Consider the following 24,362-nt stretch of genomic DNA (forward strand, 5'->3'; position numbering starts at 1 on the left):
ATTTTGATATTTTGAACAGCACGATATCAAAAATAAATAAGTTCCTTGTTCCTTTCCAATACATATGATATTGAAATACAGTAAAGGCTCAATAACTTGGACCCTGTTTAAAAAAAAAAAAAAAAAAAAAAAAAAAAAAAAAAAAAAAATGGCAGACTAAAATTGAACATTATATTTTAAGTTAGCGATGGCTGGTTCTATCGTTTGTGCAGGCAGCATGGTATTGTAAACAAGAAAGGGTTTGGTCAAGTGCTAAGTGCTGATAAAACTAGTGTTGAACCATTTAGAACACTACTTGACACACTTATCAAGGAAGAAGAATTGACACACGCTTAACTATGCAATGAGACAAGACTGGGCTGTTTTGGCGTTTTCCACCTGAAAACATGCAAGCTTATAAGCATGAGGGCACTGTACCAAGTCAATAGCTTAGCCAGGCAAAACTTTTGACCTTATTGTATGCAAATGCAGGTGGAAGTCATCGCCTTAAATCAATTATAGTTGGCAAATCTCACTGACCTTGTGTGCTCTACTCTATCTGTGCATTATACAAATGCATGGTTCACCCAAGAAATCATAATGGACTGGTTTCCAAAACTGTTTGTTCCTGAAGCACGATGAAGGACGAAGAAGGATGACATGCAAGGGCAAAGAATACTGCAGAACATTCACACCTACATCATCAAGTCAACAATTTTTAACTGGGCTTCTGTTTGGAATGAAGTAAAAACTTCTATGCTTGCCAACTGCAGGAAAAGACTTCTTTTTGGTGTGATGGATATGTTCTTTTAGGCGGGTGGAGATCAGACGTTTTGTCTCACCTACATAACAAGCTCCGCAGTTACATTCAATGTGATATACTCCAGGGGCCTGTAATTCTATCGCCCGTTACCTAGCTGGACTACTTCAGCCACATACAGGACACACTGAAACCTACGTGAAGGACTCCCGACATTTCATCCCGCTCCTTAAGGAGGAATCAATTGAAAGTACGGACTTATTAGTAAGTTTTGACGTCACGCCATTTTTCACCAAGGTGTCGTTAACAGAAGTATTTCCGCTATTAGACCAGAAACTTCCAGAAGACCTGTCAACACTAGCTAAAGAATGCCTTAGCGCCACTTATTTCTATTTCAACGCGGAGTTCTATGAACAGACAGAAGGGGCCGCGATGGGGTCGCCACTCTCTCCAATAATAGCAAACATGTATATGGAACACTTCGAAAAGAAAGCCTTAGCTACATCTGTCCTGAAACCGAAATGTTTTCTCCGTTTTGTGGACGACACATTCGTAATCTGGCCTCATGGGAACAATAACCTACAGCTATTTCTCAACCATCTCAACTCCATACACAAATATTCAGTTCACCATGGAAATAGAAGTAGACGGAAAACTACCATTCCTGGATGTGCTAGTAATACGCAACTCCAATGGGATGCTGAGTCACGCAGTATACAGGAAACCCACTCACACAGACAGGTACCTACATGCCTCGTCTCATCATCACCCATCACAAAAGCAGGCTGTCCTAACATCACTGGTGAACAGGGCCATAGCGATATCTAACGCAGATCACCTCGAGGAAGAGAAAGAACACCTCACGAGAACCTTCAGGAAAAATGGCTACTCGCTCAATAACATCCGATAAGTCCTTAAAAAATCAGAAGAGAACAAAGAAAAGGCCGCCGCAGGAGAAAACAACGGGAAAGAAGAACTGACCCGCCCGAAAACAGTGATACTGCCATACATTAAAAACACTACAGACAGGATCGGCAAGATACTGGACAAACACAACATAAAAACTATCTATAAACCTCACCGGAAGCTAGCCCGTTATCTACCACCAGTAAAAGACACAACAGAATTACAGGCCCCTGGAGTATATCACACTGAATGTAGCTGCAGAGCTTGTTATGTAGATGAGACAAAATGTCTGATCTCCACCCGCCTAAAAGAACATATCCGTCACACCAAGAACCAAAACAGATATTTCAGCGGTAGCCAAGCATTCCTACGAAACTAGGCACAGAATATCATTTGACAAGACCAAGATCCTAGCAGCTATCCCTTGGAATCTGGAAAGGAAAATCCGCGAGACTATCGAAATCAAGAAACATCCGAACAACATAAATTTAGAAGGATATAAAATCAGTAATTCTTGGATGCCTATCATTCATAGTTTAAGATATACAGACCACAACATAAACACACGGGCCGCAACCCCATTACATAACAGCGCGGGCAAGCCCCCACTACCTGGCTGTGACACATACTTTCCAGAATACTCACAAGACAGCCAGGGCTTACGTCAGCCAGAAAGGCTAGGATATAAAAGGCCAAGATCAGGGCCACTCTAGTAGTGTAATTTCTGCCTGGGAGACTGATTACCTCGGATCAAGTAGGGGTATTTCAGTCGCCTTGACAAAGAATACTGCAACGTATTTGAAACGTCGGCAAACTGTACGTGATGTGCAGACAAGTACAACACGGTTCAACTTACTTACTCCATGGCTCTACGGTCCTTTAAGGACCTTGGCCTCCTTGACCACAGCTCTCCAGTCGTCCCGGTCTTCAGCACGCCTACGCCACCTCCTGACTCCAACGGTCCTCAGATCAGCCTCCACATCCTCCAGCCATCTCATCCGGGGCCGACCTCTCCTTCTCCGGCCCCCAGGGTGTCCTGTCAGTGCTTTCCTTGGAAGTCTTTCCTCCTCCATCCGTTGTACATGCCCCAGCCATCCAATTCTTCTCATTTTGATTGATGTCACGAAGTCCGGCTCCTTATACAATAATCTTATTTCTTCATTTGTTCTTATTCTCCATAAATCTCCCTCCTTCACCGGTCCAAATATCTTCCTCAGTACTTTCCATTCCCACACATTTAATCTCCTCTCTGTGGCCTCAGTCAATACCCATGCCTCACTCCCATACATAAGCACTGGTTTAATTATTGTTTTGTAGAGAGTCAGTTTTAATTTCCTGCTTAAGTTTTTACTTCTCAGAAGGGGATTCAGTGCTCTGTAGGATCTGTTGGCAGCCTTAATTCAATTTACAATATCTGTCTCAACTTTATTTTCTGATGTTATTACTGAGCCAAGATATATGAAGCTATCTACTGCTTCAAAGGTGTAACCATCCACTTGGAGTTTTTCAGTGTTCCTTCCATTTCTCTCTGTTACCATATATTTAGATTTAGCCTCACTTATCTCCAAGCCCAAGGACCCAGCCGCATCTTTCAGCTCCCTCAAGGCAGTTGTAAGTGCCTCGTTACTTCTAGCCGATATCACCACATCATCTACATAAGCCAAAATTTGGATCAGTCTATTGTAAATATTACCACCCGAATTAGTAGTTACTGATCTTACAGCTTTCTCCAACACTAGATTAAATAACACTGGTGATAAGGGGTCTCCCTGCCTTAGGCCTTCTTCGGTTCTGAAAGATCTTGACAGACTTCCCTGCACTTTTACCTGACTTCTGCTGTTCTCCAGGGTCATCTTAGTCAATTTTATTAACTTCTGTGGGAATTTAAACTCCTTCATTGTTTCCCACAATGTCGATCTCTTAACTTTGTCATAGGCTTGTTTAAAATCTATAAAAAGATGCCCTAGTCGAACGTTGTATTCATATGTCTTTTCCAGAGTCATTCTCATGGTGAAAATATGGTCCATCGTCGATCTTCCAGGTCTGAAACCAACAACACGGTTCAACCCGGAAATTAAATTAAATAAGACATTCACGAGTGGTTAGACAGAGAAGATAGAGACCCAGGCTACCACATCCAGACAGAAGAAGAGACTGCTCATGATTTACTGTCTCCTACTTCCAAGGACGAGGGATGAGGAGGAAGAAGAACAACCCTTGTCTAAGCTGAAACTGTTGTGCTCATGAAGCTCTGGACGTACTTATTGATGTTATAGACTCTATTTCAAACGCTGAACTACAGCCATTCTAAAGACACTTTAGGGCTGCACGCGAGATAATTGTTTGCAGGCAACATAAAAACTTTTCACAAAAGAAGCTCGGCAGAGTTTTCAAACCTATCAACATGGTGGCATACTAATCATCTTCACTCTCCTATAACACGCCTACTGAACCAGACTCTTGATTAATATACTTAGTGCATAAAACTAGTACTGTAATGCATCAATTTTATAGCTCCAGTATACCTAGCTGTGTTATTTGTGTTTCCATTTTACAGAACCTGGTATGTACTGATAACTTTGTTTCATTGAACTTCAGTATAATATTACTGCTGTATTATGTACGGTATTAGTTTTCAATCATTAGGCACAGCTTTTCGTAACTCGGACCGATCTCCACTCACTTTAGTCCGAGTTATCGAGAGTTGACTGTATATCAATTATTACAATGAGATCGATTGGTGGTCCATATCCAGAAGCTGCGATTAAGGGGGGGCAGTCCCCCCCCCTCACTTTGTGGATTACAATTTATTACATTTTAGTTGGCTGAAACTAGGAATTATTAAAACCAAGCAATTTGTACAAACCCTGTTGTCTTATCAGCTAATTCTTTCCTTTATTTTCTTTAATTATTAACAAAGTTATTAGCTGAAATACGCACAAAATGTCGTTCATCACAACTAACCAATTTGTGTAGCACTACAGCAAGTAGTGGAGACTATGCATGTGCTGTGAGGAAGGGTAGCAGGTGTATATATTTTAGCCAAGGTCATGGACATTCGCCTGGCAGTCTGTTAGTTTCTTAATATGTAGTCAAATACTGATTTTGAATTGTATAATCAAGCTGCACTTCTATTTAATTGTAATACATGTGTAATGTTGTTCATTTGGTGAAAGTTTTATTGTGTAGTATTGAATCTAAATCTCAAAAACTATTATTACCACACTGTCAACCTTTAGCTCTCTGTCGACTATCGAAATTTGCTCACAGAACATTAAAAAAACTCACAAATTTGCAGCTTTTCTTCCCCTTCAGTTTTGATGTATATACACTGCACAACACCCCCCCGTACTCCCTGCCCACCCACCAGATCCCCCGGGTACTTGTCTGTACAATTTTTTGCCCCCTCCCCGACTACTAATTCCCAATCACCGCTTCTGTCCATATCCTGCAATATATCACAGTTTCCATTGCAAAATTGTCCAAATCACATAGAAATTTGCAAAAAATTGTGAATTATATGAATTTGTGAAAATAGTGTAAAATGACTAAAATATGTCATGACTGCAAAACATTTGCAAATCGTGCAACAGACATTAAAATGCATTTATAATACATCTACCTTACAATTTGTGAAAAACCCATTTGCAAAAATAAGAGGTCCCTATCTATATACAGCACTTGAAAATCCAACTAATCTCTCTTTGCGGCTGAAATCAGTTTAACACTTAGAGCTTATAAATATATATTTCTTATATGTTTTTTTATGTTATTTTTTTTTATTTTTTTTACAATAATTTTGCATTTCAGTTATCTGAGGAGGCAATGTTTAGAGCTTGAGTCGTTTGATATCTTCACTGCGGAAGTCACTCCTGCAACAAAAGGAAAAAAATTGATAAAATATTTCTAAGGTTATTTTAATCTTTGTTTCTATGAATAGTTACTGAATTACTTCTTTGCACCCAAAATAACTTACTAGAGGAAACTCCTACCTGAGAGACAAAATTTGTCGAATTTCTGTAGGTGTCCATCTCCATGTGAGTGGACCAGAATTGCTGCCCCAGTAATCTGCTATTTCTGACACCTTCTCAAGATTGAGTATGGTTGCAATTTGAGTGAGGCGAGAAAATTTGTCACGAATAGACCAAGAAGTAGAGCTGGTAAGGTAGCTTACCAAAGCTCGCACTTCCTTGTCAAATACTAGTCCTCCTAACTGAAAAGAAAAAAAGAAAACTAGAATGGAAAGTAAACATGACAATGCTATTGAAATTCATAGCAGCTCAGCCACCCTCTTCTTGTAATATACTGTGAGATAAATTACACAGGTCTGTAAAGATTTTGTGGGATGAAACAAGTTGCACAACATCAGCAAACTGAAATGCCATGTAAAACAGATTTTGAACAATTTTGTATTTGTGTCATGTTAGCGGTGTAACCACTTTTAGTACCGAAAGGGCTGTGTGCCTTAAAAACAAGATTTTGGATATAGCTGAAATTTCCATATCTTGGTTCTTGGTATGATGCATATGTTCTTTGAGTCTAGGATTTGCAGTATCTGCTACATAGGTGAAAAAAAAAGACTAATTTCTATCAGACTGCCACTGTCAACACAGGATGATTTTACCAAGATTGCTGGATACCAATATCTAATGTTAAATAATAATTAATTATATATGTTTGGTACTCTTCAACATCATGGCAACCTGCAAATGTTGTGGGAAGATTTTTAAGTAAAAAAATAAATTACCTTACCGACAGTATATGAGAGTCATATTGCTTCCTCTAATACTCCATGCAGTAAGCTTTTTGCATGACTAGAACCCAAAATTTTACTGACTGGAAGTAGATTTATTCCCTTCCATATGTTTCAAGACCTCATCTTTAAAACAACACTGACCTCAATTATGGAGGCAGATGTATAGGTGTACATTCTTTTATTCAAGAATACAGTTTTGCCTACTTAATAGCCCTCTTTTAGCATCAAACTTTGAGGGAGCAATGCCCCTTATACCATATTTCCACTGATGATCACAAAAAATCATTTCTCACACATGGTGAGTGCGAAATTAATTCAGAAAATCTAAGACAATGTGATCTGATAATTTATTCTGTTTGATATTCAAATAGTTTGGTGTGAACAAGGAAGTAATTACAATAATTGCTACAGAGTTCAAAAATAAAAACATTAAGGCTATTGATAGCCCAATTTGTGGTCAAAATTAAGACCTGTAGTTGAACTGCAACAGTTAATGAGGGCTCAAAACTCAACTGCCTACTGAATCTGTTGGGACTCGCTACACACATAGAGGTGCTCTGGGGTCCCTTTAACCCCTTCAGTGGCAGTTTCTCAGAATTCTTACACCAGAAAGGTGAGGTTTCTCAGGAGAAATTATATATTTATTAGAAGTAAAGAATTAGTGGAAGTTATTAAGGGAAGTGAGACTGTCACTTTCATGTAACATTCAATGCTTATTAAAAACTTACTGCACAATTTATTTATACACTTCCTCTTACAACAGGCTTTTTTACACTTTTCTTTTTGTTTTTTATTCATGTTTTGAGAAAACTGTCTTGTGGCAAATACCTTTTTATCTCTGGCTTTTGTACCGGTATTATTCCTATTAAGGAATGCAACGCAATAAAATGCCAAATTTCACAAGAATAAGTTTATTTCCAAAACCGTGCCCTTTCATGTGGAGATTTATTTACAACTTTTTCAATGCACATTTCAGCATAAGAATTGGTTTAGATCATTACCAGACTTTCATCATCATCAATTAGAAATAGTTCACAACAGTCAATCACACTCAATTCTAGTGTGTGGGTAACTGTAGTCACGTCCTAGTTCGTGAACCATGGGCAACGGCTGAGTGGCCTGGTAAGTGGTCCTGAGAGTCTGCATACCAGTTGCTACGGAATGGGAGTAAGCATCTCGGACATATTCTGAGTCATGGCCCCCCTTGTGCTCAGGCGGCTAGGACTATACAATCCACCGGTGTTCCCTAACCCCTTAGAGGAGAGATCCTCACCTGGACTATGTGCAAGTAGGGTAACATCCTGCTTCATGAATTTACCAAGCTCAGAACATTTTAAAAAAGCCTCGGACCTATGGGAGTAATGGAGTCCCACTCTCATTCAGTGAGGGACTCATTGGAAACAATCCCACTCTGAAGAGTCTAGTGTCAGACCTAAGACGAAACGCTGGTTAATAGAGCAAACGCCGGAAAAGCCATCCATCTAATTTCTGATCTGAAACAAAATGGAATTCGATGGAGAGCTATCAATATTAATGGGGCTTATGGAAGAAAGAAAGTAGAACTGGCTGAGTCAGCAAAGAGGATGCACCTGGATGTACGACGAGAAAGTGAAATTCAGGTAAGGGGAGATAATGAGGAAGAGATAGGAGATTATAAAGTGTTCTTGGTGGGTGTTAAAAAGGGAAGGGCAGAGTATGGGGTAGGACTGTTTATCAGGAATACTATTGCACATTGGTTGTGGCATCATACACAACCATTAACACAGCTCAAGGGAGATAGGGTCATCTTCCCTATCCTTCACTTGAGTAATTCTTGTCTGGCGTATCCACGTTGCGGGGGTGGGTATCCTCCACATCAGTAGGCCGGTGTGAAGGAGAGCAGGGACCCAGTCTCATGGGGTATAATGTGGAACCCATGCCCAGGGTTACGGGTGAAGACCTTAAAAGCATCTTAGGCAAAGAAGGAGACCTTAAGAATGGTGAAGATGGTGGATGAGGCAACCCATCCTCTCTTCGAAAATTAGAAGAGGAAACCACTGCCTTGTGCAGAAGAGGGATCTTCAAAGGCTAAGGGAGTAAACCCCCAAAAGAAAATCCTCAGATGCATTAGGCTTAGCAGGCCAGCAGACGAGTAAAATTGTACTTGCTTTCAACTATAATACAAGTCTCAGATGGAAGTTTAAAAAAAGAAATAGAATTGACAAGTCTCTGGCTACAATTGCACAGTATGATGGTAATCCTGATGTTTGTGCAAGTGTTAGATCAGAGAACAAAACCCAATTTGGAACAATAAATATTATAACAATGAATGGGAAGGAAAATGAATTAATTGACCTAATGGAGACGAAAACTGGACATCCCGAGATTAAATGAAGTAGAATGGAAAAGGAAAGAAATGAAGAAACTAAGAAAGGGGTACACCTTGTACTGGATGGGTAACAGTCAAGAGAAAAGAAATGGAGTGGGATTTGTAGTGAATCAGGATGTTAAACCAATAGCTGAAGTTGAGTATGTAAATGAAAGAATTATAATAATGCACGTGCATGCTCCACAGACAGGATGTAGCATGGAAGAAAAGAGTTCCTCAATGAACTGGAAACACATATTGTTGGAGATGAGATCATGATAATGGGAGATCTGAATGCTCATGTGGGAACTGATAGAATGGGATATGAGAATGTTCTGGGCCCACATGGGTATGGCAATAGAACTGAAGATGGAGAGAAACTGTTGGACTTTTGTATTAGAAATAACCTGATAATAAAGAACATGTGGTTTATGAAGAGGAATAGCCATAAGATCAGCCGATATAGTTGGGATGGACAGTATGGAACACTCATCAATTTTATAACAACAGACCGAGCATGGGGAAGATACGCCATGAATACAAAGATAATCCCCAGCAAAAGTATGGAGGGTGATCATAATTGTGGAATTAAAACAAGTAAAAATCCCTAAAATTGTATTGAAGAAGAAATCAAAGATCAGGATTTGGGAATTGGAGGAGGATAAAAGAATGGCATTCCAAGATTGTATGAAAAGGAAGTTGCCTAACATGGAAATACGAAGTGGAGAAGAAGGGTGGGACAATTTAAGACAGACATTTGAGGAAGCAGCAATTGAGGTATGCAGAAAAACAAAAGCAAAGGTTAAGGGAAAGGAGACACGGTGGTGGACAGACAAAATAAAAAAAAGAAATAGAAGAAAGGAACAAGGTGAAGAAAGAAATGGATAAGGAAAAGCAAAAAACGTATCAAAGGAATGAGAACTAAAAAGGTTACATGTAGAATACAAAAGATTGAAACTACAAGTAAAGAGGAGTATCAAGGAAGAAAATGAGAAATGTTGGGGAGAGTTTACCAACAAAATTGAGCAAGATAGTTGAGGAAATCAAACTACTATACAGAGTAATAAAATCAAAAAAGAATAAATCAAGAAAAAATCAAGGCATTAGAGAGAGATGGATCGATAGAACATGACAAAAAGGGTTTTCAGAAGGTGATGCCACAGTATTTTGTAACACTTTATAATGAGGATGACTGCTTGGATGAAGGAGGAGATAAGAAAATGGAAATAATAGATGGAAAAAAAAGAAGAGAACCTGATAACATGGTTGGAACTTGAAAGGGCAGTGAAAGCAAGTGGAAAAGACAAATTCAATGCTGATATGATTAAGGCAGCAGGGAGCATTGGACTACAGAGGTTATACCGAGCCCTCAATGCCATATGGAAGGATGAAAGGATACCTGAAGATTGGCAACAAGGAAGCATTGTACCATTGTTCAAAAAAAGGAAATAAGAAGAAATGTGAAAATTATAGAGGTATAACCCTATTATCACATGGGCTAAAAGTAATGGAGAAAGTCATAGACAAAAGAATGAGGGATATAATAGAAACACAGTTAGAGGAAGAACAATATGGCTTTAGACCAAATAGAACAACAATAGACTTGATATTTACAGTGTGAATGATAATGGAAAAACATCTGGAAAGGAATAAGGAAATCATCTTCGTATTTTTGGATTTGGAAAAAACTTATGATACAGTTAAGAGAAAACCTGTATGGGAATGCCTACTGAAATGGAATGAACCAAAATCATTAATTAACAAGATAAAAATGTAGTATCATGAGAGAAAAAGCAGTGTACATGTGGGGAGTGGTGACTCTGAAACATTTTATACAAAATAAGGTCTCAAGCAAGGAAGTGCACTGTCACCATTATTGGTTATTATATTGATGGATGAAATCATAAAACGGGTAAAACAGAGAATCAGTAGTGATGAAGTGAATGCTTTGGTATTTGCAGATGATGTGGTGATTTGGGGAAAGGGAGAAAAGGAAGTACAAAGGAGACTGGACGTTTGGAATGAAAATCTGGAGTTTGGAATGGTAATTAGTAAAAATGAAAACTGTTTTTTGTTTGTTTTTTTTGTTAAGATTGAAGCCATTTTCCAGTGTCGACTTAGTTAAATGCAATAAAAACTTTTCAGTCTGTCAAACACACAGCAATTACAATATAAATTATAACACTATAAACATACCTGTAAAATACACACTAATATAAAAAGAATGACATGTTTCGTTCTACAAGAATAATCTCAGATTCTATCAAATCACTTAAAACATACTTATATACGTACAGTATTGTTCACATTGTGTAAAAGAAAACTGTACTCACGCACTGTGGAAAAGAGAAAAAGAGAAGCCAAGTGAGCATAGACGGAGAACTGTTAGAGAACGTTGTGTAAACGTAAACAATACTGTACATATATAAGCATGTTTTAAGTGATTTGATGATGATGATGATGATGCTTGTAGTTTAAAGGGGCCTAACATTGAGGTCATCGGCCCCTAATGGTATGAAATGAAATGGCAACAAAAAATTCAAAATCATCCACTGACCAAAATAAGAAAATATCATGAAGAATGGATGGATGGACATGAACCCAAAAAAAACAAAAACAAAAAACAAACAAAAAAACAGTGGATCCGACACAAAAAAAGATCATAAATAATATTATTACTGACGAAGGGACCACTCATAAAGCATAATCCTGAATCGAGGATGCTTGATGTCTAAAGGGGTCCAAAATCCATGTCTAAGGCCCCACAGAATGGTACATGTCGCAAGTAAAGTTGTTATGTTGGGGTACTAATAAACAGTAGCAAAGACTCACGGTGTTCCACATAAGATGGTACTACTCACAAGTATTGTACTTCGTACAGGTAACGCAGACCTATGGTGTTTCTCACACAATGGTGCCACTCATAGCCAACGCAAACCGATGAGGTTCCTCACCTAGGTGTACTAGTCACGGGTGCCAGTATTCCCGTGGTGTTCCTCACATAGTGGGTACTAATCACAGGCACCGCAGACCCACAGTGTCGCTCATATAGTTGTACAACTCGCAGGCAACGCCCAGACCCGCGGTGTTGCTCACGTGGGTATGACGCATGGGTACTGGAAACCCACAAACCAGCCTCTTTGCTGCTACTAATCACAAACCTATTTCGTACCTAATATAGTGGTACTACGCGCAAGTACAGGCAACCCATGGTGTTTCCCGTGTGATGGTATGAATCAAAAGTAGTTTCATGGTTCTAATTCAATCATCCCTTGGTCGCCCCTTTTAGTCGCCTCTCACGACAGGCACGGGATACCGTGGGTGTATTATTCGTCTGTGTCCCCCACCCACAGGGGGTAAAGAGAGAGAGAGAGAGAAAAGAAGAAGAAAGAAGAGATCCGTCACTTCAAAAGACGAAGTAACGGACGAAGAAAGGCATGGGCCACGAAGGGCGTGAAAATAAAAAACTCCCTAGGCCTCGAATGCTCTAATACCGTTGGGGTCAGAAAAGAAAAAGTTGACCAAGGGAGGTCGGACAGGATAGACTAAAGTGAGGAGCCTGGCACAAGTAAGTGGAAGCAATGCGAAGACTCAGCTAAGGGCCCCGTGGTCGCCAATCCACACTCCGAAGTTGAGAGCCCCTCGGGTCCCTTTTAGTCACCTCTTACGACAGGCAGGGGATACTGTGGGTGTATTCTTCATCTGCGTCCCCCACCCACAGGGGGTTTAAGTGATTTGATAGAATCTGAGGATGTTCTTGTAGACCGAAACATGTCATTCTTTGTATATTAGTGTGTATTTTACATGTATGCTTATAGTGTTATAATTTATATTGTAATTGCTGTGTGTCTGCCAAACTGAAAAGTTTTTATTGCATTTAAAAAGAAAACTGTACTCATGCACTGTGGAAAAGAGAAAAAAGTAAGCCAAGTGAACAAAGACTGAGAACTGTTAGACAATGTAGAAAAGTTTACATACCTGGGTAGCATTATTAATGGAAGTAATGAAATCAATCCTGAAATTTATAACAGACTAAGTAAAGGTACAATATTTTATCATCAAGTCAAAGAGCTTGTATGGGATGACAAAGTACCCAAGAGAACGAAATTAACATTATATAAACAGTATTTCATACCAATTATAACATATGGACTAGAAATGCTGGTAACTATCAAGAGACAATATAGTAAGATCCAAGCAGTAGAAATAAAATTTTTAAGAACATTGGTTAAAAAGACAAGAAGAGATAGAATTCAAAATATTAAAAATCAGAGAAGAGCTAAATATAGAACCGTTAGTACAGAACATACAGAAAGCAAGACTGGGATGGTTCGGACATGTAAAAAGAATGGGAAAGGAATGGGTAGCAAGAAGGGAATTGGAAAAAGAAGTTAAGGGAAAGAGACCAGTTGGAAGACCGAGAAGAAGGTGGATGAATCAGATTTGGAAGGACATTAGAGAAGTTGGATTTGATGTGGCGGAAGTAATGGAGCAGGAAAAGTGGAAGGACAGAAATGAGTGGAGGAGGTTTGTTAACCACACCCGGGCGACTGGAGTGGGACACTGATGATGATGATGATGATGATGATGATGATGATGATGATGATGATGATGATTGCACATAATACAGTTTCTGTTGGGCATGTAAATGAACGAATGATGTGGGTAGATTTGGCAGTTGGAGGAATTAAGACAAGAATTGTCTCAGTGTATTCGCCATATGAGGGTCCAGATGAGGATGAAGTTGACGAGTTTTATGAAGCATCGAGTGACATCGTGGTCAGGGTGAACAGCAATGACAGAATAGTGCTAATGGGTGATTTCAATGTGAGAGTTGGAAATAGAATTGCAGGATACGAAAGGATGATTGGTAAATGTGGGGAAGATGTGGAAGCTAATGGGAATGGGAAGCGTTTGCTGGAATTCTGTGCTAGTATGGTCTTAGCAGTTATGAATACATTCTTCAAGCCCAAGGCTGTTCACCACTACATATGGGAGGCTAGGGGTATCAGATCCATAAGAGACTATATCTTAACCGACCTTGAATTCAGGAAGTCTGTTAGGAATGTATTGGTTTTTCAGGGATTTTTCGATGATATAGATCACTATCTGATCTGTAGTGAACTAAGTATCTCTAGGCCTAGGGTATAGAAAGTGAAATCTGTCTGCAAACGAATACGGGTAGAAAATCTCCAGGACGAGGAAATTAGACAGAAGTACATGGAGATGATTAGTGAGAAGTTTCAAACAGTGGACAGTAAGCAGGTTAAGGGTATAGAAAGAGAATGGGTGGCATACAGGGATGTTGTAATAGAAATAGCAACGGAATGCCTAGGAACGACTGTGTGTAAAGATGGGAAAAAGCGAACATCTTGGCGGAATGATGAAGTGAGAGCAACTTGTAAACGTAAAAAGAAGGCTCATCAGAAATGACTCCAAACAAGGGCTGATGCAGACAGGAAATTGTACGTAGATGAAATAAACAGAGCGAAACAAGTAGTTGTTGAATCCAAAAAGAAGTCATGAGAAGATTTTGGTAATAACCTGGAAAGACTAGGTCAAGCAGCAGGGAAACATTTCTGGACTGTAATGAAGAATTTTAGGAAGGCAGGGAAAAAGGAAATGAACAGTGTTTTGAGTAATTCAGGTGAACTCATAATAGATCCCAGGTAATCACCTGACAGGTGGAGGGAATACTTTGAAAATCTTCTAAACGTAAAAGGAAATCTTCTTAGTGGTGTCACGGACAACCAAGCTCGTGGGGACGAAGAAAATTATGTTGGTGAAATTATGCTTGAGGAAGTGGAAAGGATGGTAAATAAACTCCATTGTCATAAAGCAGCAGCAATAGATGAAATTAGACCTGAAATAATGAAGTATATTGGGAAGGCAGGGATGAAATGGCTTCACAGAATAGTAAAATTAGCATGAAGTGTTGCTAAGGTACCTTCAGATTGGACAAAAGCAGTAATTGCACCTATCTATAAGCCAGGGAACAGGAAGGATTACAACAATTATCAAGGTATCTCATTGATTAGTATACCAGGCAAAGTATTCACTGGCATCTTGGAAGGGAGGGTGCGATCAGTGGTTGAGAGGAAGTTGGATGAAAACCAGTGTGGTTTCAGACCACAGAGAGGCTGCGAGGATCAGATTTTCAGTATACGCCAGGTAATTGAAAAATGTTACGAGAGGAATAGACAGTTGTGTTTATGTTTCGTAGATGTAGATAAAGCATATACAGGGTACCGAGGGAAAAGATGTTTGCCATATTGGGGAACTATGGAATTAAGGGTAGATTATTGAAATCAATCAAAGGCATTTATGTTGACAACTGGGCTACAGTGAGAATTGATGGTAGAATAAGTACTTGGTTCAGGGTACTTACAGGGGTTAGACAAGGCTGTAATATTTCACCTTGCTGTTTGCTTTTTTACATGGATCATCTGCTGAAAGGTATAAAGTGGCAGGGATGGATTTAGTTAGGTGGAAATGTAGTAAGCAGTCTGGCCTATGCTGACGACTTTGTGCTAATGGCAGATTGTGCCGAAAGCCTGAAGTCTAATAATTTGGAACTTGAAAATAGGTGCAGTGAGTATGGTATTAAAATTAGCCTCTAGAAGACTAAATTGATGTCAGTAGGTAAGAAATTCAATAGAACTGAATGTCAGATTGGTGATACAAAGCTGGAACAGGTAGATAATTTCAAGTATTTAGGTTGTGCGTTCTCTCAGGTGCGATTGAATCAAGGTGTAGTAAAGCTAACGCAGTGTGCTCGCAGTTGCAATCAACAGTGTTCTGTAAGAAGGAAGTCAGCTCCCGGACGAAACTATCTTTACATCGGTTTGTTTTCAGACCAACTTTGCTTTACAGGAGCCGAAGTTCGGTGGACTCAGGATATCTTATTCATAAGTTTGAAGTAACAGACATGAAATTAGCGAGAATGTTTGCTGGTACAAACAGGTGGGAACAATGGCAGGAGGGTGCTCAGAACGACAAGATAAAGGTTAAGGTAGGAATGAACTCGATGGAAGAAGCTGTATGCATAAACCAGATTCAGTGGTGGGGACATGTGAGATGAATGGAGGATAGGTTACCTAGGAGAATAATGGACTCTGATATGGATGGTAAGTTTCTAATGATTTAAAGATAATAAGTATAGAACTAAATGTGGCCACAGCACTAGTTGCAAATAAAGGATTGTGGTGACGTTTAGTAAGTTCACAGAGGCTTGCAGACTGAACGCTGAAATGCATAATTGTCTATAATGTATGTATGTATGTATGTATGTATGTGTATGAATATATGTTCTGCATCTCTTAGCATCACCATTACTTCTGACGTAATATCTTCTTTACTCCCACTATAAATACCAACAAAGTCATAATCTGAACGATCTTTCAAATCATTGTCACTACTATCAAAAATACTAATATTATTTAGAGATTCATATTCGATGCTGTCCCTTATTTTGTGTTCAGACAAACGTATCTTCTGTTTCTCACTCGCCATTTCTTTTACCTCGTAAGTAGTCAGAGATTGTATGTAAAGTAGATAAGGCATATTTTATACCAAAGACTTTATGAATGCAGTAATCCCTCCTATCATTCTGTTGAGACATTTTCCAAAGAGATTACAATACCCAAGAAAATTTCGGACACTCGTGAAATGAACACTGCAGTCAATCGAGATTTTCTCGGGCAGTCATGTTGTGGGCAAAAGCACAGCGCCCAAGAATTTATTGGGTGTGCCACTGAAGAGGTTAAACAGAATTTTAGTATTCAAATGATTTTTTTTTTTTTGGCACTTGTTCATGGTATTATCCATTCATAATCATTGATAATTTCATGCAACAAAAACAATTTTGCACATCTGTTCTCTTCTCTTCTCTTCTCTTCTCTTCTCTTCTCTTCTCTTCTCTTCATCCATTCCCTTTTCCAGATTCTCTCTGGCACATATACAGTGTTATTCAGCTAAGTTGTCCACCTCAAATATCTTCTGATCCATTAGATATATACACAGTTTTCAAATTGTATTAAGGGGCTCATAAAATACTGTCCTATTTGTCTCCATCACGTATATAATCACCCAGAAACCGGTAACAACTTCTTTTCTTTAAAATGGGACTATGATAAAATTTCACCAATAGAACAACTAAAAATTGAGTGACAAGTTCAGTGATGTGCTTATTTTGCAAATCTGACTACTTTTGGAGATATTCAATGGTTCAATATGTAGGCATTACACAGAAAGAGAAAGCAATGCGCCATTTGCTGTGATGTCACACACACACACACACACACACACACACACACACACACACACACACACACACACACACACACACACACACACACACACACAGAGAGAGAGAGAGAGAGAGAGAGAGAGAGAGAGAGAGAGAGAGAGAGAGAGAGTCACCCTTACCTCGAGTGGGCCCAGAGAAACAACAGTACGATGTACAGTATTTCAGAGTTACAAAGCTTTTGTACGACTGACGTTGAGTGGGAAAGAGATGAGATAACACAATGAAACTGTAATACTTCAAGGGCTTTACTGTATTGTCGTTCTCATAAGTTCACAATATATGAGATGAAATCATGAACTTCAAAATCCAATTAATGACATGGTCGTTGGGAAGAATGGATGGAAAAATTAACAGAGAACATTATTATTGGGCTCTTTGGTCCTTCTTAAAGCCAACATGAAATATCAATGTACCTTAGCAAGACAGGGTCGAGTTGGGAATAAATTACTATTGGTATGCTAGTATGCTGTTTACATAAAATGGTTTAAGTTTTTTTAATTTTAGGAGCATTGTTTCATTCTCCCCCTTTTCAACCACTTCCACTGCACAGGGAAATGTACAGTTGCTCAAAAAGTTGTCTAGTGCATAGTCTCTCTCTCTCTCATCACATTTGCGTTTGTGTGTAACCATCTCACTCGGTTTATTCGAACATGTGTTGTTTTTTAAGAACATGTAAACCAAGTGAGATAGTTTAATACAAGCGTGGATGTGCCTGGGTGAGACTTAAATAATACCATGCATCCAACCACCTTTTGCGAGACTGTATATTTCCCTGCACAACAGAACTGGTTGGAGAGTGAAACAATTCTCCTCTTCCCCGTCATCAATTCCCTTTACCCAGCTGACACTGGGTAGGGGCAAACATGGTTCCTCTCCACTTCATCCTGTCCCTCCACCACTCCTCATCCCATACTGTGTTCCAGTTCAGGTTATGTTGTCCTATGCCGTTCTTCATAGAGTCCATCCCTCGTCCTCTCTTCCATGTCCAGAGCTTGCCTTTAGCAGTCTTTCTTCTTTCATCCGCTCGACATGTCCAGACCACCTCAAACTGTTTTGTTCCAGTTTGTCATTTCGTTTTTGCACATTTAGCTCTTTTCATGTCTTCATGTCTCACTCTATCCCTCCTTATCTTCTGTACCATACTCCTCAGGAATTTCATTTCAGCTCTCTGTACTCTACTCTCATCTCTCTGAGTCATTGTGCAGGTTTCTTCTGCATATGTCACTATTGGTAAGTAATATCCCTTGTATATTACATCTCCTAAAAATAAAAATAAAAATACCCAAATCCTTTTGTCTAAATAGTGAGAGTATGCTAGTATACCAATGGAAATTTATTCCCAACTCAACCAGTCTGTTGCTAAGGTACCTCAATCTCACATTTTGAGCAAAGAACCCAACAATAATGGTCTTCATTAATTTTTGCATCCATTCTTTCCAATAACTGTGTCATTCATTGAATTTTGAAGTATTACAATTTCATTGTGTTAACTCATCCCTTTCCAATCAATGTCAATGAAACAAAAAGCTTTACAATTCTAAAATGCAGTATACCATACAGTTATTTCTCCAGGTCTGCTCAAGATAAGGGTGAGGTATGTGTTTTTATCAACAAGGTGAGTCAAGCAGCATGCACTCGACACCAGAGCGAGTATATAATACCAATTTAGTTGGTCCGTTATTCACTATTCCCTATGGGAATCAACATCTATATCATCATAACGAGTGGTGCATCACTTTCTGTGTAAAGCCTACACATGACACCCTTTAATATTTCCAAAAGTTTAAAAAAAATATTTACAATCTGCAATACGTCGCACCGACACAGAAAGGTCTTATGGCGATGATGGGATAGGAGAGGATTAAGAGTGGGAAAGAAGCGACCAAGCCTTAATTAAGGTACAGCGCCAGCATTTGCCTGAGTGTTAAAATGGGAAACCACGGAAAACCATCCTCAGGGCTGCTGAAGGTGGCGTTCGAACCCACTATCTCTCGAATACAAGGTGATACCTACGTAATCCAAACTGCACAGCCACTTGCTCAGCATCTGCAAAAGTAATAGTCGGATTTACAACATTAGCAAATCACTGAACTTGTTGCTCGATTTTTAGCAGTTCTATTGGGTGAACTTTTAGTATAGTCCCTTTTAAAAAGAACAAATTTGCTACTGGTTTCTCGGTAATTATGTATACGATGGAGACAAAATGGACAGTGTTTTATGAGCTCCTTAACACTTTCAACATTGCCATATTTTAACATGGACCCTGGCAGTGAACTGGATATTTTTCCTGAATTTTAATACATTATTACTAGAGATGGGAATTTGCCTATTTGCCTATTTTATTCCTGTGTTCAGAAACGTAGGTTTTTGAGATATAAATCCATTTTAGGGTAATTTTAGCTATATTTCGTTGGTTTTATTGTGCCTATAAATACCTATTTCAGGGGTTTGTGCCTATTTGGAATATAATTGTCTATATGATGCCTTTTGACTGTATTTTAAATTATCTTCTCATTTCTCAATACCTGTTTACCCCACGAAGAAAAATTTGAATTCTCAGAAGTCACCAGAAACAGTTCTAAGGGAAATTTCCATAAGGAGAAACAAGGAACAATTTGACCTTGAAGACTTCAACCCCTCCAACCTCCTAAGACATATGCGAGAACCAGTCAACTTCGAAGAACTGTATGTTGCACAACCCATATGCCCTGTATTTCCCTTTCGATGCGAACTGTTGTACGCGTACGCTTTATGTTCAGAACCTGTTGTGATTTATTGTGAAGAGAAGAAAAATAAGAAGTGTGTTTGCGGAAATGCCTAAAAAAAATCGTCGAAGTCCTACTGGCTGAAGCTGTAGATCACAGAGGATCCCAATTTCACTACGAATGGAAGGGAAGTCTGTCAAGCTTGCTCTAGGGAGGTAAGTTCCTTTTATCTTTTTTGTGATTGAGAACTACGATTGCATTTCATTCTAGCATTTATAGGCCTATTAATGTATGTATTGTGGCAAGTTGTTTTGTTGCAATGCTGTATTAGTCAGGAACTTTCAGTGATTTATATTGCTAAAATGTATATAATCATTAAATTACTGAATGAGGAGTTAGAACTCCCGTGGTCTCTTGTCACAGAATGGATGAAAATTAAATCGATATTTTGAACTGTGATTCATTTCCTGTGAAAATAGAGATTTACAACTGAAATACGATTTTTTAAACTCTCTTTAAAAAATCGTTAATTGTATTACACGCTAAGACTCCGCGAAACACAGGTTGCAGATCCAATGTAGCCTGGCTAGGACGATGCCATAGCGTGTTTTACAAGGTAACCAAGATAATCTTTACAAGACCAGGCCAGCGAAGAAACCGTTGGTCTGGATTGGTGAGGTCTGGTTAGTAACCGTTGTGCTTCAGGGGAAGGGGAAAGCAAAGAGAGTCTGAGGGGCGTAACCTCCCAGGGCGAGTTGGCCGTGCGGTTAGGAGCGCGCGGCTGTGAGCTTGCATCCGGGAGACAGTGGGTTCGAATCCCACTGTCGGCAGCCCTGAAGATAGTTTTCCGTGGTTTTCCATTTTCACACCAGGCAAATGCTGGGGCTGTACCTTACTTAAGGCCAGGCCGCTTCCTTCCAACAACTCCTAGGTCTTTCCTATCGAATCGTCGCCATAAGACCTATCTTTGTCGGTGCGACGTAAAGCCACTAGCAGATTAGCACCGCGAAGTCGCCAACAAGCCTCTAGCATCCCCTCTACAGTCTTGCTAAATTGTGACAAAAATAAGATTATGGGCGCATGCCACGCCAATTTTAAATTATGCGATTTTTAATTTTCAGCCGGGCTGAGTGGCTTAGACGGTGAGACACTGGCCTTCTGACCCCAACTTGGCAGGTTCGATCCTGCCTCATTCCAGTGCTGGGGCCGATGACCTTCGATGTTAGGCCCCTTAAAACAACAAGCATCATCATCATCATCAGCATTCCAGTGCTAATTGAAGATGCTCAAATACGTCAGCCTCGTGTCGGTAGATTTACTGGCACATGAAAACCTCCTGCGGGACTAAATTCCGACACCTCGGCGTCTCCAAAAACCGTAAAAGTACTTCGTGGGACGTAAAGCAAGTAACATTATTTATTTAATTTTGAACGAGGGTGGCGACCTTGTGGGCACACATGATGCAGGATCTATCGCAGGCAACAGAAAATAGTCTTCATGGCAGTTGACTTGGCTGACCAAAGCCGGCGAATAGCAACAAATACTGTAAAATGTTCACAAGTCTGAGATTCATAGTGTCTCCATTTTCATTCTTCTATATAAGTAAGAATATTGCTTGGGGCAGCTTGGTGGGTCCTTGGCAAGCATAAAGGACGGATCTCTCTTCTATGCTACTCCGGTATCGTTTCTTTTTTTATTATATTTTTCACCCGGTGAACTCAACACGATACTGCAACTGAAAATCTTTGAGGACATATTTCCATGTAAATTACGAATTCCCTTGTTCCTACTTTAAAGTTTTGTACTTCTAGAAACATCATCTCTAATAGTCTTATTATGAAACAAATGCATGATATATACTAAGCATTATTGCAATTTCTACCTCTGGGAAGGCAGCCGCTGTCAGCGAAATAAGACCAGATGAAGTGACTTCATTGAAGTTTTGTCCAATCACTTCATGTGATGTTGAAAGATCTTTTTTCTCAGTACAAAAATATTATGCATGACAGGAGAACAGGATTGTTACCGGTATACATTCAAACGTTGCTTGTAAATTCCTTTTATAGTAATTGAATGTGTTATTAATTATAAGTATTTTTTTCATGCCCAAGTTTCTGGAGAGGTGAAGTATCATTTGTATTTGGAGTAAAATAATGCAGCTAAAAAAACTTCCACTCGAAAGTGACCTAACAAATAAAAATCTTGTCCAAGTTATCACCTGATATGTTATCTGGTTCGTAAGCAGAGTATTCATCACCGCCATTATTTCTGAACCCGGTTCTCCCGATAAAATATCCAAGACATCAATATCATTGATCTGGTGTGAGAACATGTTTGTACAGTACCACAACTGACAGCGCAACAGATTTGGAGTGCTCAACACCCGACACATCAAGTGCTTCAGTAGAGGTCATGGCAAGGAGAAACTACACTTCTTACCGTTTAGATTTGAACTTCCTAATAACTGCTGCATTCTGGAGGACACCAGATAAACTACTATCCCCAAGCAAGGGACGGGAACAGTATGGGATACGTGCAGCTGCCTATAAACACGCGTAAAAATCACTCCCATATGGTAAACGGGTGCCGTCCACAACCAGGAAAGCAATTTGAAAACAGAATATTATCTTTAATGGATCAGAAGATATTTGAGGTGGATAACTTAGCAAAATAATCCTGTATATACATGATTTTAAAGTGATTTGACAGAATGTGAGGATGTTCTTGTAGAAAAAAACATGTTATTCTGTCATTAATATAATCGTTTATTTCCTGGGTAGGTTACAGTGTTTTCATAAATTCGTATTTTGTGTCCATTAGAATGAAACAATTTGAAGATAATATATTAACTAAGTTGACACTGAAAAGAATGGCTTTCATCCTTAAATTAAGATAATATAACAGCATTACAAATAATATTTCACACTCTGGTCCCCAGAATCTGAACTTAATATGAAGAAACTTACCCTATTAAAGGAGGACTTGAAGACGACCTTCTCCATATGAGCGGTAACCTCAGCGGTAAGCATTCTAACAAGAGCATCATAATTGCTTGGAGTCAAACTGCCTTTGAATGAACTTAGTAAACCATCCAAGTTCATTATTAAGTTCCGCACAAATGGTTCATCAGCTTCGTATGATGCAAATTCCTCCTGAAAAATGATGGATTGGATAACTCTTTGTTTCTCTCTGGGACAGGGTATTACTTTCTCACTCAATAACAGAGGAAAGAAATAAGACTCACCTCTGTCAGTTGATGGCTGACAGACAAGAAAGCATCAACCCATGGATTGATGCGTGGTTTAATGGCACTGGCTTTAAGTTGCTGCATGCCATAATCTATGACACTTCGTAAACTTGCAGTTACTGTACTCAGACCCGACAAACAACTTTCCCACTTTTCACACTCATTTGCAGACATAGATGCCAATCCGTTGGGTATTTCCTCTCTCAGACTGCGACACAGCGTATCGATGTATTCAATACTTACATCGGCATTGTTTAAATAAGCCTGTAAATAATATTTGGCTTATGAACAAAGCATAAAAACTTTAAGCAAACTGTTACAATAACAAAAATACATGAGCAAGTAACAACTCTTTATTAACAAGATAAAAATGTATGATGTTGTTTGAGTCATCAGTCCATAAACTGGTATGATGCAGCCTCCATACCACCCTATCAAGTGCTAATCTTTTCCTATCTATGTATAGATCTGCTCTAATCTGCTTGTCATATTCATACCTTGATCTAAATCAATCATTCTTACCACTTAAACTTATCTCAAAAACCAACTAAACAAGTCCTGGGTGCGTTAAGCTGTGTCCTATCATTCTATCTCTTTCTTTCATCAAACTTAGCCAAACAAATCTCCTCTCACCAATTAGATTCAGTATCTTGGTACATTCCTAGTGTATCCACTCCAGCTTATAACACACTACTTCGTGAAGAAATACCTTAAAATCCTTTTAGAAGAGAGATGTGTTCATTACCAATGTCAGGGACCCACTCAACAACGTATATTTACTTTTATAACCTAATTAAATATTTCATGCAGCACTGACCATTAGCCGGCCAGCTACGAGCACAACTATTCGCCGACATGTCGTCATTCCCAGAATTTCTAACTTGCTGCTTCCGTTACCAACCGGTGCAAAATAAAAACACCGCAAAAGGTTCTCTTAGTAATGTCATTTAGTAACTGTAACCTATCTTTGCAAATCCAGGTCAAGCTCTGTCATGAGAGGAGGGCACTGGAGGGGGCCACACTCTCTTCGAGAGGCTCGTAACTATCGCCGCGGCGCATAATGCCCGCACGGCAAGAGAAAAGTTCATTTAGTAGTTGTAACGTATCGTCACATTTCGTTGGATATCCTTAACAGTTGGTGACAATTCGCAGATCACTGGCAGATCGCAAAGACGCTCATATTGGCAATCCCATGAACTAAAAATAAAAAAAACATCACCCATCACCGAGCCTCCGTGTACAGCAAGCGGAGTGAGTACACTAGGACTCTGCCAGTATCTCTTCATTTGTGATTTGATCTATCTGTCTAACCTTCAGCATTCTTCTGTAACACCACATTTCAAAATATCTATTC

At 39.2% G+C, this 24,362-nt stretch overlaps 1 protein-coding gene across 2 annotated transcripts in view; it reads right to left on the reverse strand.

Moving 5' to 3' along the window:
- Window positions 1-4,418: 4,418 nt before the first annotated feature.
- Window positions 4,419-24,362, reverse strand: part of Cog4 (conserved oligomeric Golgi complex subunit 4) — a 92,660-nt gene continuing 72,716 nt past the window's right edge. Inside the window, exons 8-11 of one of the 2 annotated variants that reach the window (XM_067151338.2) lie at window positions 23,006-23,272; window positions 22,728-22,913; window positions 5,638-5,858; window positions 4,419-5,517 (exon numbers count right to left, since the gene is read on the reverse strand). In XM_067151338.2, coding sequence (XP_067007439.2) covers window positions 5,475-5,517; window positions 5,638-5,858; window positions 22,728-22,913; window positions 23,006-23,272 — 717 coding nt within the window. In that variant the 3' untranslated portion in view covers window positions 4,419-5,474. The remainder of the gene's footprint in view (window positions 5,518-5,637; window positions 5,859-22,727; window positions 22,914-23,005; window positions 23,273-24,362) is intronic. The other variant, XM_067151337.2, reaches the window with a different exon arrangement.

This window comes from Anabrus simplex, chromosome 7 (assembly GCF_040414725.1).
Source record: "Anabrus simplex isolate iqAnaSimp1 chromosome 7, ASM4041472v1, whole genome shotgun sequence".
NCBI lineage: Eukaryota > Metazoa > Arthropoda > Insecta > Orthoptera > Tettigoniidae > Anabrus > Anabrus simplex.